Genomic DNA, 12834 nt, shown 5'->3' with positions numbered 1-12834 from the left:
ATGTCCAAGTGACTGAGTACTATTCCTGGGTATGTACCCAAAGGACTCTTAAGTCATCATAGCACAGACAAAGATGCACATCTGTACTATTAGAGCACTGTTCACTGCAGCCAAAAAATTATGGAACCAATTAAGTGTTCACTACTGAGTAGCTAAACTGGTATATTTATACAATGGTGTTTTACTCATTCATAAAGCAGAATGAAATATTCCATTTAAAGGAAAATGGATATAATTAAAGATAATCATATTAGCCAGGTGGCAGTGGTGGCGCACACCTTTAATCCCAGCACTTGGGAGGCAGAGGCAGGCGGATCTCTGTGAGTTCAAGGCCAGCCTGGGCTACAGAGTGAGTTCCAGGAAAGGCGCAAAGCTACACAGAGAAACCCTGTCTCGAAAAAGCAAACAAAAAAGATAATCATACTAAGTAAAATAGGTCAGACTGAGAAAGACGAACATTGGGTGAGTGAGGTGTGTCTGTGGATAAAGGTGCTTATTGCCAAAGCTGACATCCTGAGTTGAGACTCACATGGTGGAGGGAGAGGACTGACTCTGACAGGTTGTCCTCTGACTGTCACTTGTGTGTCATAGCAAGAATGTGCATCTGTTTACACACACACACAAACTAGATGTTTAGTTTAAATGATAAGTATTGCATCTTTTCTCTCAATTGTGTGGCCTGAATTTTATAGAGACCTTAAATCATTTATACATACAGGGCAGGAAAATATTAACAAGATTAAAGGAATGAAGTAGGAGAAGGGGAGTGTAGCTAGAGTTTTCCTGCCTGGCCCACAGTCAGGACAAATCTCTCTTACCCGCCAGTCCCACAGTCGCTCAGACGCAACCAAGAAAGCACACAGAAACTTACATTGTTTACAAACTGTATGGCTGAGGCAGGCTTCTTGTTATCTACTTCTTCTATCTTAAATTAACCCATTTCTGTTAGTCTATACTTTGTCACGTGGCTTATGGCTTACCAGTGTCTTTACATGTTGCTTTTCATGGCGGCGGCTGGTGGCTGGCGGCTGGCAGTGTCTCTCTCTCCAGCCTTCCACTTCCCAGAATTCTCTTCTCTCTTGTGCTGCCTATACTTCCTGCCTTGCCAATGGCCAATCAGAACTTTATTTACACAGAGCGATATCCACAGCACTTCCCCTTTTCTTTTGTTTTTAAGGAAGGTTTTAACTTTTACATAGTACAATTACATATAACAAAGCAATTATCAAGCAAGAATTACAGTTACAATATTAAAGAAGATATCTTATCTATCTTATATTTGTGAGTCTAAGGTTTTATATCTAACTTACCTTTTATCATAACTGAGGAAATTATAACTATCTAGCCTTCAACCACATCAAAGCCCTCAGAAGGATATAATATTACCTGAGAACCGGGAGAAGGATGCAAGCATTTTTCGGGAGTCTTGCAAGAGTAGACAGAGACAGCTGGCAGCCTGGACAGTCACCTAATGTTCCTTTGTAAAGTTTGGGCATTTGTCTTCAGCCCACAGGGCTAGCTAGAGTCTCTTGGTCACTTCTCTCAGTGTCCTGTAGAATGTCTGGCAGTTTCCTCTGCAAAGCAGGAACCTGAAGGACCATTTTGTCAAGCAAAGTTCAGTGGTCACCTTTCTATGGTTCCTGCATGTCCAGTTGATCAAGCAGTCCAGGCCAGAACAGTTTCTTGCCCAAATGGCTGTTTTTGCCAAGGTGAAGATAAGATATGAAGTGTCTTCAATGCCCATCCTCCTCTCTGAAGTAAATCGGTGCTGCCAGGAGCACACATGTCTCACTGTCCAGAAAGTCTAAATTTTTAAAGTATTTTAAATGCCATATTCTGTAGGTCTTTGAAGTATTTGAAGATTACCTATCTATCTGAAATATCTCTATGTATATCTAGAAGACTTAACCAACATGGCTGTGAGTATGATTATCATAGATGACTAATTATTAATCTATTTTTAATTATCCATTTCAATTTAAAATGAGCTATACAAACATAATACCTTAAACACGAGTAGAAATATACACACAGTATAACAAAATTAACTTTAAGTTTGTATCAATAGACTAAAATCTATACCAATGTAAAACATTTTAAATGAATTATTGCTCTTTTAGAAGTAAGTTCATTAATCTACCCTTTCATCCTATCATATCTATTTCATATCCCCTTTTTATCTTTAGAAAGAGATTGCATTTATAATCAACCTGTTTTAAATAAAATATTGGTTTTTCTCTGTCCCACACCAGAGGGCTCTTCTGATTTGGGACACAAGAATCTCTTAACCTTTTCTTTAAACAATGTGCTTGGGTTTAGAGAAGGAGTGAGCCAATTCCATCTCCAAAGCCAGCTTGATAATTTTGGGAAATTGGGCGTAGTTTTTCTTACTACTTCCTGCTGGATGGGGCGCTGTATCTTATGAGAACACAAAGAAAATTTTAGGATTATTGAGTAGTCTGTGAGGGTAAACCTCTGAGCCAGTTGCCTTGAAACCATTCTGGATGTTGGATCATCTGGGCCATGGTGTCATCTGAGACCTTTCAGGTTGTTTTGGCTGATCCAATCAAGTATCTTAATCTGGAACAAATCCATAGTCTCTGGCTTTCTGTGGAAACAAAAGCAGAGACTCTTTTCCAAAGCAACATATCCTTATATCCAAATTTTGAAGTCAAGGTTCCTTTAAAATTTACATATTTGTTTAACTCAACAGCTTTTATGATCAAATCTTTTTCTGTAGTTAAAAATTCCAAAGATAACATAAGCCAGATTCTCTGTGTAATATTCATCTTTGTAAGACTGAAATGCCGCTGTAGCTGCTGGCTCCACCCACCTCAGCTTCCCAACATGGCGGTGGTACAGTTTACCGCCAGCTCTGGGTCTGGAGCCATGTGTACCATCAACTATCAGAAGCAGTTCTATCAAAGCAGCGCATAGCCTAGAAGCTTTTTTTTTTTTTTTTAAACTAGCAAAGGCTAAATCCACCATGCAGCAGAGTAAAGTGCCATTTGTAGATTCCTCATTCCCGCCACACTGCAAGTCAGACGCACAGGCCAGGAACCCGCCATAGTAGCTCAAACCAGCAGGCTGCCGCTAACTTGAGGGAGACAACTAGGAAGCTGTTTTTAGCTCCATTTTAGAATCTTTTTTGTCAGGTTTTAGGTAGAAACTCTTGCCAACACGTTGGGCACCATTTGTAGCTAGAGTTTTCCTGCCTGGCCCACAGTCAGAACAAATCTCTCTTACCCGCCAGTCCCACAGTCGCTCAGACCCAACCAAGAAAGCACACAGAAACTTACATTGTTTAGAAATGTATGGCTGTGGCAGGCTTCTTGTTATCTGCTTCTTCTATCTTAAATTAACCCATTTCTGTTAATCTATACTTTGCCACATGGCTTGTGGCTTACCAATGTCTTTACATGTTGCTTTTCATGGCGGCGGCTGGCGGTGTCTCTCTCCAGCCTTCTACTTCCCAGAATTCTCTTCTCTCTTGTCCCGCCTATACTTCCTGCCTGGCCACTGGCCAATCAGAACTTTATTTACACAGAGCAATATTCACAGCAGGGAAGAAAAGGGAATGGGGAACAAATATGATCAAAGCACGCCTTTTGTCCCAGCACTCAGGAGGCAGAAGCAGGCGGATCTCAGTGAGTTCCAGGCCAGCCTGGTCTACATAGAGTTCCAGGACAGCCAACACTGTGAAACAGAGAAACCCTGTCTCAAAAAAAAAATTTTTTTAAGTATTTGATAAACTTATATGAAAATATTGTTATGAAAATCACTATATATAATGAATATGTTCCAGTAATAATTTATTTAAATTTGCTAGTATTATGAGTGAAATAATGACCATACCAGAGTAGTCTAAAATAAAGAGAAGTGGGTGACTCAGTACAGGACCTGTGGTTCAATCCAAAGGAAAGCAAGGAAGAAAGACAAAAGGAAAGGAAAAGTACACAAAGGAATAAATTTTCATATGCTTAAAAAGAATGGTTTGAGATTTCTGCCTGGGAGTAACAGGTTCAGAAAGGCCAAAAGCTAAATAGCTCTTTCCAAAGACAAGACTGGCTATACAGCAAGGGGTAGTAGTCAGCTGTAAGCTAAGCAAGTGACCTTCCTCTGCCCACAACAGATTACTCACCTCAGACTGGGATGTGTTCCACACCTACGCAGCCCAGGTGTACAATAGACAGAGCCCTGGGCAGCAGTGTAGTGGCAGGGGATTTTTCAGCATTGCCCCTGGCCTGGCTGCTCTGCAGGAAGTGAATTCAAATTGCAGTATTGATCCTAAGCAGACAGCAGGACTCTGTAACTATGTATTTTCGGTTCCTAAAGGGATCCAAGAGAGCAGGCTGCGTACATGTCACCTCGGCAGGTGACAGCACCCACACCCACACACACACACACACACACACACACACACACACACCCCACACACACCACACACACACACACACCCCACACACACACACACACACACACCCCACACATACACACCCCACACACACACACACCCACACAAACACACACACACCCCACACACCCTACACACACACCCTCCACACACACACACACCCACACAAACACACACACACCCCACACACCCTACACACACACCCTCCACACACACACACACACACACACACAACCCACACACACACACCCCACACACACCCTCCACACACACACACACACACACCCCACACAGAAGGGAAACAGCAGTGCTGCCCTGAAGAGTTGTCCCCGCACCTTCGCCATGGGGTTCCACTGCTTTTTCTTTTCATCAAAACTGGCTTTGAACAGCTTTATAAAGAAGCTAGGCCTCCCCTTGCCTTAATTCTGGCGATTTTGATATTCTTTCCCTAGCTGAAATACTGTTTCTGTTAAAACATTGCCATAAATTGGAACCAAGAGAGAAGACAGGTTTATACAGGAGGAGAAAAAAATGCCTTTGAGTATTTGAATAAAAAAAACAAACCTTACACAGAGAAGAACACTGTCTTATTTAAGGTTTCTATTGCTGTGATAAAGCACCATAACCAACCTGGGGAAGAAAGGTTATTTTTGATTCGGCTTACACTTCCAGTAACAGTCATCACTGAGGGAACACATAGCAGGAACTCAAGCAGAGGCCATGGAGGAGTGCAGCTGACTGGCTTGCTCTCCTGGCTTGTTCATCCTGCTTTCTTATACACCCAAGGACTCCCTGCAGAGAGGTAGCATCACCCACAATGGGCAGACCCTCCCACATCAATCACTGATTAAGAAAATGACCCACAGGCCAATCTGGTGGAGGCACATTCTCTATTGAGGTTTCCTCTTCCAAAATGACTCCAGCTTGTGTCCAGTTGACTTAAAAGCAGCTAACACAATTTTCATCAGTAAAAGGGCCAGTACTCATAGGAGGAAAGAGACTTGGCTGGAGGGAGGGGGGCTATATGCAAAAAATGCAAGGTCAGTTGAATTGGATTTGAAGATCACTGACACTCAGCAATCATGGTTAAAAACAAAAAGTCATATGCTGACTTATGTATTGAGGTTCTGTGGAGCCTGGCCTGACATCCCAGAGTTCATGCCAGCAAGCCTCAAAGGAGGCTGCCACCTTTGTGTTTACATTATGACACCATGGCAAAATTGATACTTAGAAAATTCAGAAGATGTCAGCCATAGGGGGAGAATAGAGGAGTAGCTTAGAAGCAGACCTGATTTAATGTTTGGATTTTGATTTTTTTTTTTTTTGGGGGGGGCGACAAATGAAACATTGGGTTCCCAAACCACATTACAGCTTCTGGACACTAAGATTAGTACATTTCAGCCAGTATTACCACAACAATCATTTACTGTTGTTCTTTTTCTTTAGTAAAGCTCTTGTGGAATCCATTGGGTTTTAAGCAACATCAATGGAGCAGTGTTTGGCCCATGACCAATTTTCACTTCTGTCCTCCAGAGACAAAGTTTCTCCAAAGTCTTCAATAAAGAGATGACTGATAGGGAAGAATGAGTGCTTGGTCAGGAAAGCACACTGTGAGCTTTATTTAGAACAGAACAGACCAGGGTCAAGGTCCCACTCTTCTGTGAAATAACTATGAAATCTGGGTGTTGCTTGAAGTCTCTGGACTTTGATTACTTAATCTGTAAAACTTACATGAAAACAGCGGCGGTGGTGGCGCACGCCTTTAATCCCAGCACTGGGGAGGCAGAGCCAGGCGGATCTCTGTGAGTTCGAGGCCAGCCTGGTCTATAGAGTGAGTTCCAGGAAAAGCACAAAGCTAAACAGAGAAACCCTGTCTCGAAAAACCAAAAAAAAAAAACAAAAAACAAAACAAACCAAAACAAAACCCTTACATGAATGGCTGATACAATATTGGTAGTCCTTTACTCGAAAACCCAGTAAGCATTACTCTTTACCCCATGTTAGTTACTTCTTGTTAGTGGCACCAAATGCCTTTGTAGACACAACCCTCAAAAACAAACAAAAACTCAAGGGGGAGCAGAGCACTTGCTCTGTTCCCTTGCTCATGTGTTTAAGTGGGTTTTTAAAGATGAGATAAACAACTAATTAGATAAGGGCCATTAATTTTGTATCTCAGGAAATTTTTTTCCTCTTGATTCTTAACTATATTCTTAAAAGATAGAATTACTAGATAAAGGGTTTTCTAGGTGATCAAAGGGTTTATTTAAAAAAACACCTTCAATCATGAATAGTGCTTTATTTTAAACATTTTATGATGAAAAACTGTATAATCTTGTTGAAAAATACAAAAATTGATAAAGACTCAAAACCTCTAACACTAACCAAAAATGGATCACTCATACTCTTCTGTAGTGTTTGAAAGAACCAGAAAGTTTTTTATCTCTGGTGAGTTAACTTTAAAATGTAGGGATCAAACATATAAATTACATTCTATCTGTGGGCCCAATAATTTTACAGTTAAAAAAAATACATTAATAATCCATTAAAGGAGCCAGGTGGGGGTGGCGCACGCCTTTAATTCCAGCACTCGGGAGGCAGAGGCAGGCAGATCTTTGTGAGTTCGAGGCCAGCCTGGACTATAGAGTGAGTTCCAGGAAAGGTGCAAAGCTACACAGAGAAACCCTGTCTCGAAAAACAAAAACAAATAATCCATTAAAGGACAAGAATGGGAAAGAAAAGAAGGTAAATATTTCTTTTAATCTGGAAAGCAGATGATTAGCCAAAAGTTAAATTTAAACTAGCAGGAAGAATGCCAGAAGAAAATTTGTGTCACCAAACCCTGAAAGGCTTAAAAAATAAGTCTTACAAAACATCTCAGAAAATGAAAGTAGAAGGCAGGCTTAGTGCCCATGCCTGGAATCCCAGCTCTCAGAAGGCCGAGGCAGGAGGAATGTTAGTTTGAGCCTGTTGTAACTATACTGGAAAAAAGAGAAAAGGGGGAAGAGAACAAGAGGGAAGGTATAAAAAGAAGGTCCCTGTGGTGGCCTGGAAAGAGTAGGGTGGGGCTGCAGGGATGCTTCAGTGGTTAAGAATGCCTACACTAGTCTTATAGAAGATCCAACTTTGGCTCCCAGCACCCACCCTAGATGCCTGCACCTCCAGTGCCGGAAGGTCAGATCCTTGTGGCCTCTAGAGCATTTGCTCTCTTGTTCGTATGCGTGTGAGTGCGCATGCTTTAAAATAATCGCAGAGTTAGGTTGTCTGAAAGTCTAAATTAGGGAGTTGAGGGCCTAGAGAGATGACGTAAGTGGTTAAGAGTGCTTTCTACTCTTAAAGAGGACCCAGATTTAGTTCCCAGAACTCACATAGCAGCTCACAACCTCCTGTAGCTCCAGTTCCAGAAGATTCCACACCATCTTCTGGCTTCCTCAGGCACCAGAATACACTCAATGCACATAACTTACGTATATTTATAAATAAATAGTAATGTTTTAAGAGGTGGTTTTAGATGCCCTGTATGTCAGAGGTCTCACCTGCTATGAGTACATCCAAGTATTGTAGCTAAATTTCTCTCCCCACGAACCCCACAGCTGCTTATAAAATAATCACTCAGAAGCTTATATTAATTAAAACTGCTTGGCCATTAGCTCAGGCCTACCACTGACTAGCTCTTACATTTAAACTCAGCCCATTTCTGTTCATCTATATGTTGCCACGCATTCTGTGGCTTTACCTGTGTGCCATTACATGTTGCTCCCTGGATGGCAGGCTGGCATCTGCTGAGTCAGCCTTCCTCTTCCCAGAATTCTCCTTGTCTGTTTATCCTGCCTATACTTCCTGCCTGGCTACTGGCCAATTAGCTTTTTATTTATCAACCAATCAGAGCAACACATTTACAGCATACAGACCATCCCACAGCAAAATATTTGTCCCATCCCGCCCCTCACAGAAAAAATTGAACCAATTATTCAGGACCTGGAAACACCAGCCAACCATATAGAAATATGAATCATTAAAAATCTTCTCAGACCCTGATTTGGAGGATGTGGGGACCAGGGGTGGCTTGGGAAGGAGAGCTGGGGGGTGAGGGGAGAGAAAAGGTGGGATCTGTGAGTGGTATGTAGGGTAAGTAGAAAACTTCTTAATAAAAAATATTAAAATTAAAAAATATTTACCTTTAAAAAAAAATCTCCCAGATCAGTGGCACTTGGACTTGTAGGAGCCTCTGCCTCCTGGGCACACTTCAGGTTTGGAGAATATAGGATTCTGAATAGTGAAATTGACTGGCCCAAGAAAACAGTCTTTAAAATATTAATAGTTGGTATCTCCCACTAGGTGGGAAACTGGGTCTCTCCCTAATCAAGCATATTGAAGCCTGTCACACAGATCTTGTCATACAGATTTTTACTGGATCCAGGCTATATACACTGATTGGTTTGCCTGGACATGAATCTTTAGTGTGTTTAAAAACAAAACAACAACAACAAAAACCCCTCAAGATAACTATGTTTAAAGAAAGTCTCCAATAGAACATATAGAGAGAGAACTCAGAGGAAGCAGAGGCCATGCAAGATATAAAGGAAAAATCTCCTTTAAAATGAATTCCTTCTTTAAAACATGCAATTTCACAAAATTAAAGATAAAATTAATTAAGTGAAAATCATCATGGAGGATCTGGGAAGATGGCAAATCAATACAGCGCTTGCCTCGCGAGCGTGAGGACCTGAGTTTGCATCACCAAAACCCACATAAAAAGCCAGGTGCACTGCATATGCTTGTAATCTCACCAATGGCAAGATGGGTTTACATCCAGGAGAAACCCTGTCTCAAAAGAAAGGTTGAAGGTGTCTGAGGAGTGGCACAATGTGACCTTGCATGTTAGAAAAAGAACTTTTTGTGATTTTGTAATAAGAAATGCAGATATTACAGTGAAACCCTGTCTCAAAAAACCAAAACAAAAAAAATGCAAATCTTATCCTAATAGATATTTAAAATATGTATTTTTAAGAATCCATTCTCATGTGAAACAATGTATGAATATATAAACTTTAGTTCACACAAAATTTTAATAGAGTTGATTTAGTACTAGCTCCATGCCCAAGCATTTTATGTATGTTAGCTCATTTAACCCTCTCAGAAACCTGTAATGTCGGCATGTCATTATTCCTGTTTTATAATGAAAAGTTAGAACTTAGAAATAAAATAGTGTTCCCAAAATCTGGGATTTGAACTGGCCACCCAACCTCAGAGCCAAGACACTTAAATGTCTCATTGCCTCAGGTAGATTTTCAGATATTATTTATGATTCTAGAAATGTTCCAAATCATCTCTGTCTAATTTTCATTGTTTCACTGAAACACACTCACTGTTTTTTGTTTCTAGATTTATGTTCCAGATGAAAATAATGCTGTTTGGGGAAGAAACATAAATAAACAAGTTTTTGAAGGGTTGACAACTGGACTTCTCAGAGCCGGTGCTGTGGTTTTTAGCTGTCTGATTGCCAACCGACCAGATGGAAACAGCCGGCCAGCTACACCAAAAATACCAACACAGGAAATGAAAAGCAAACCCTCACAAGGTGATGCTTTTAACAGTCGAATTCAAGACCTTATCAGGTAATTGCTGCATTTCTTTAAAAAAATGTTTTGCTTAAAAATATTAAAATACCGTGAACTTAGGCACTGTCCCTAGCTCATGGTAGAATCTATACCATCATTTGTAGAAAGAAGGAAAGCAGAGCTCAGCTGCCACTCTCAGCTGTGGTGCCAGAGCCCTGAACTTGTCATCTGCAGCATTCTCCACTCAGAAGCACTGAGCACTCCCTCGGTCACAGGTGTAGTTCAGACTTAATAGAACAAGAGTTACCATTTATGGAGCACTTCTTACAGTTAAGATGTTGGAGTCTTTGCAGCCCGATAAGTACACAGCTTCTAATTTAGAATAGATGAGGAAATTGTTTAGGAAGGTTAAGTGCTTTGGCCAAGGTTATGTAATAAGTTAAAAAGTAGGGAGGAGAGCTGAGACTGGAGCTCCCATCTAGTTAGACTCTCAACATCTGTCCACTTCCCTCCACACAAATGCGGCCGTTTCTGACACCTGTTCGGGGCCTGCTTCCTTCAAAGGTCTCCTTTGCTCAAGGGAAATTTACTCCTACTTTAGCATCTGAACTTTTTCCCCTTGTGAATCTTGAATCAGGTAGAATGTTTAATTTCCCAGCAGGGTTCCATCTGGTGTTAATCAGTTACTGCCCCACCAGTCAACAAGCCTTCTGTGGTCTGCCTGATCTTAGGATGCAAATCCATGCAATTTGTCGCTCTCTGAAACTTATGGTAGGTTAATAGAGAAAGAAAATAGCCTCCTCTGCATGTGTTCCTTTCACACTTCATAAATTCCCTCTGGCTTCTTGTACTGCTTTTTGGGAACAGTTGTTTCATTCAGTGTCTCCCTTACTCTTGATTACTTCCTTCACTCACCCTTCCATCTGCCTGCCCTCTTTCCCCAAGACTGTTTATTGCTGGAGAGCACCAGGCCCTTTGGGTCCACAGCCATTTATCTTAGGGCACTTGACTCTTAGCCTCCCTGCCCTTTCTCTCAGTTGCTTGATCCCATTCAATTTCCGCATGCCCTCTCGGTCATTGCAGGTCTTGCTGTCCCTGCTGATGAGTGTCACTGTGTCCCAGCATTCTCGGTTAGGCTCTCTTGTGATGCAGCAGCCCCTGCATTCCTGTCACCCGGACAGTTTAACTATATGCCTTGACTGTCATGAGGCAAAAGCCCCAGCGCAGTGCTTCAGTGCAGTTACAGCCCACCTTCTAGGATGCATGTTTGCTCACATGGATTACTCCAGTTGCCAAATCCTTCCTAAAGGAAGAACGTATTGTCGGGGGAAAGGTAGCAGTGTTCTTCTGTCAAACCAGATAACTGATGTGGCTTTTAAAAGATGATTGACAAGCACAGTACTTGAGAGCAAACCCTGACATAGCTCTCCTTCTCCTCACCTGGCACAGAACAGGCATGAATATATCTTTTTTCAGTGTTTAAATGTTCTATTATATTTTAAATACATGAACATGCACAAAAAACAATATTGTAGATACTATGTTCTAACAGTTGATAACAGTTTTTCTCTCTTAATCTCAGATTTGGGATTTTTTTTCTTATTGTGAACAAAGCAAATACCACAGCTAGACCTTTGTCCCTTTTGTCCCATTTGCTCTCTTCTAAGACCTACATCATTATGTTGGAGCTAACGTACATCATGTCCATGCCTGTTCTATGTGTCTGTAAGAGCATGTATGAATATCATAATATGTTCTACTGTAAATGTTTATGACTGCTTTGTTGTCGTTAGTTTTTGCTCTGAGGGGCCCGCCACCCAGCTCCCGTATAAATTGAAGCTTTTTATTAATTATAAATGTCTGGCCTTAGCTCGGCTTGTTTCTTGCCAGCTTTTCTTAATTTAAATTAACCTGCCTATCTTTTGCCTCTGGGCTTTTACCTTTCTCATTTTTGTATACCTTTCTTTCTTACTCCATGGCTGGTGATGTAGCTGGGTGGCTGGCCCCTGATGTCCTCCTCCTCCAGCTACTTCTTCCTTTTCCTCCCAGATTTCTCCTTCATTCATTCTCTCTCCTGCCAGCCCTGCCTGTTTCTCTCTCTGGCCTCACTATTGGCTGTTCAATATATTTACTTACCCATTCCCATAAGAAAATAATTCTTCCTTGCACTGTTCACTAAAAATGGAGCCTTTATCTTAGTAGACGGGTTCTTTGTTTGTATGAGTTTCAAGTTCATGTACTTACAAGGGGAATTTGTGGATGATAAGATAAATGAATATTCATCTTTACCAGATAATACCACACTGTTCTCCATAGTAACTATATAATTTCCCATTCCTATCATCAAAAATTAGGAGTTCTCATTTCCCATATCCTTGCTTTTGTAATTCTCATAGGTATCAAATGGTAAGCAACTATTGTCTTCATTTATATTGTACTTTCATTAATGAGGTGAAGCATCGTTCATCACCATCCTAGCAATCAGAATTTGGTTGTAGAAAATAGAAACCACTGGAACAAATTTAAATTGAAAGGATTTAATATAGGAAATTAGACACCTACAAATTTATCTATGCTGTGTCTCCAGGAACTCACAAACAATAGTGTAAAACTGTAGTATTATTACATCTGTAGACATCAAGGACTACTGACTTTAAAAATTGAGAATTGTGCTAGACCAAGGAACTGAGGAGATCGTTCAGTGGGTTACAGTGTTTGCTATGAAACCAAATTCAAATTCCCAGCATGTACATAAAAGCTAGGTATACCTGTTACATACCTGTGACTCTAGCATAAAGGGGCAGAGACAGGTGGATTCTGGGTACTCACTGGCCAGGCAGTGTGCTTCAAGTTCAAGGAAAG

General features: G+C 41.0%; 1 protein-coding gene across 3 annotated transcripts in view; it reads left to right on the top strand.

Annotated features, from left to right (window-relative positions):
* The window catches only part of Scaper (S-phase cyclin A associated protein in the ER), a 366940-nt gene that overhangs the window by 295052 nt on the left and 59054 nt on the right, over positions 1-12834 (top strand). For all 3 annotated transcript variants that reach the window (XM_036192654.1, XM_036192655.1, XM_036192653.1), the window contains exon 26: positions 9797-10029. In XM_036192654.1, coding sequence (XP_036048547.1) covers positions 9797-10029 — 233 coding nt within the window. The remainder of the gene's footprint in view (positions 1-9796; positions 10030-12834) is intronic.

The sequence above is a fragment of the Onychomys torridus genome, chromosome 7 (genome assembly GCF_903995425.1).
Source record: "Onychomys torridus chromosome 7, mOncTor1.1, whole genome shotgun sequence".
NCBI classification, from domain to species: Eukaryota; Metazoa; Chordata; class Mammalia; order Rodentia; family Cricetidae; genus Onychomys; species Onychomys torridus.
This window is presented reverse-complemented; position numbering and strand designations above follow the sequence as displayed.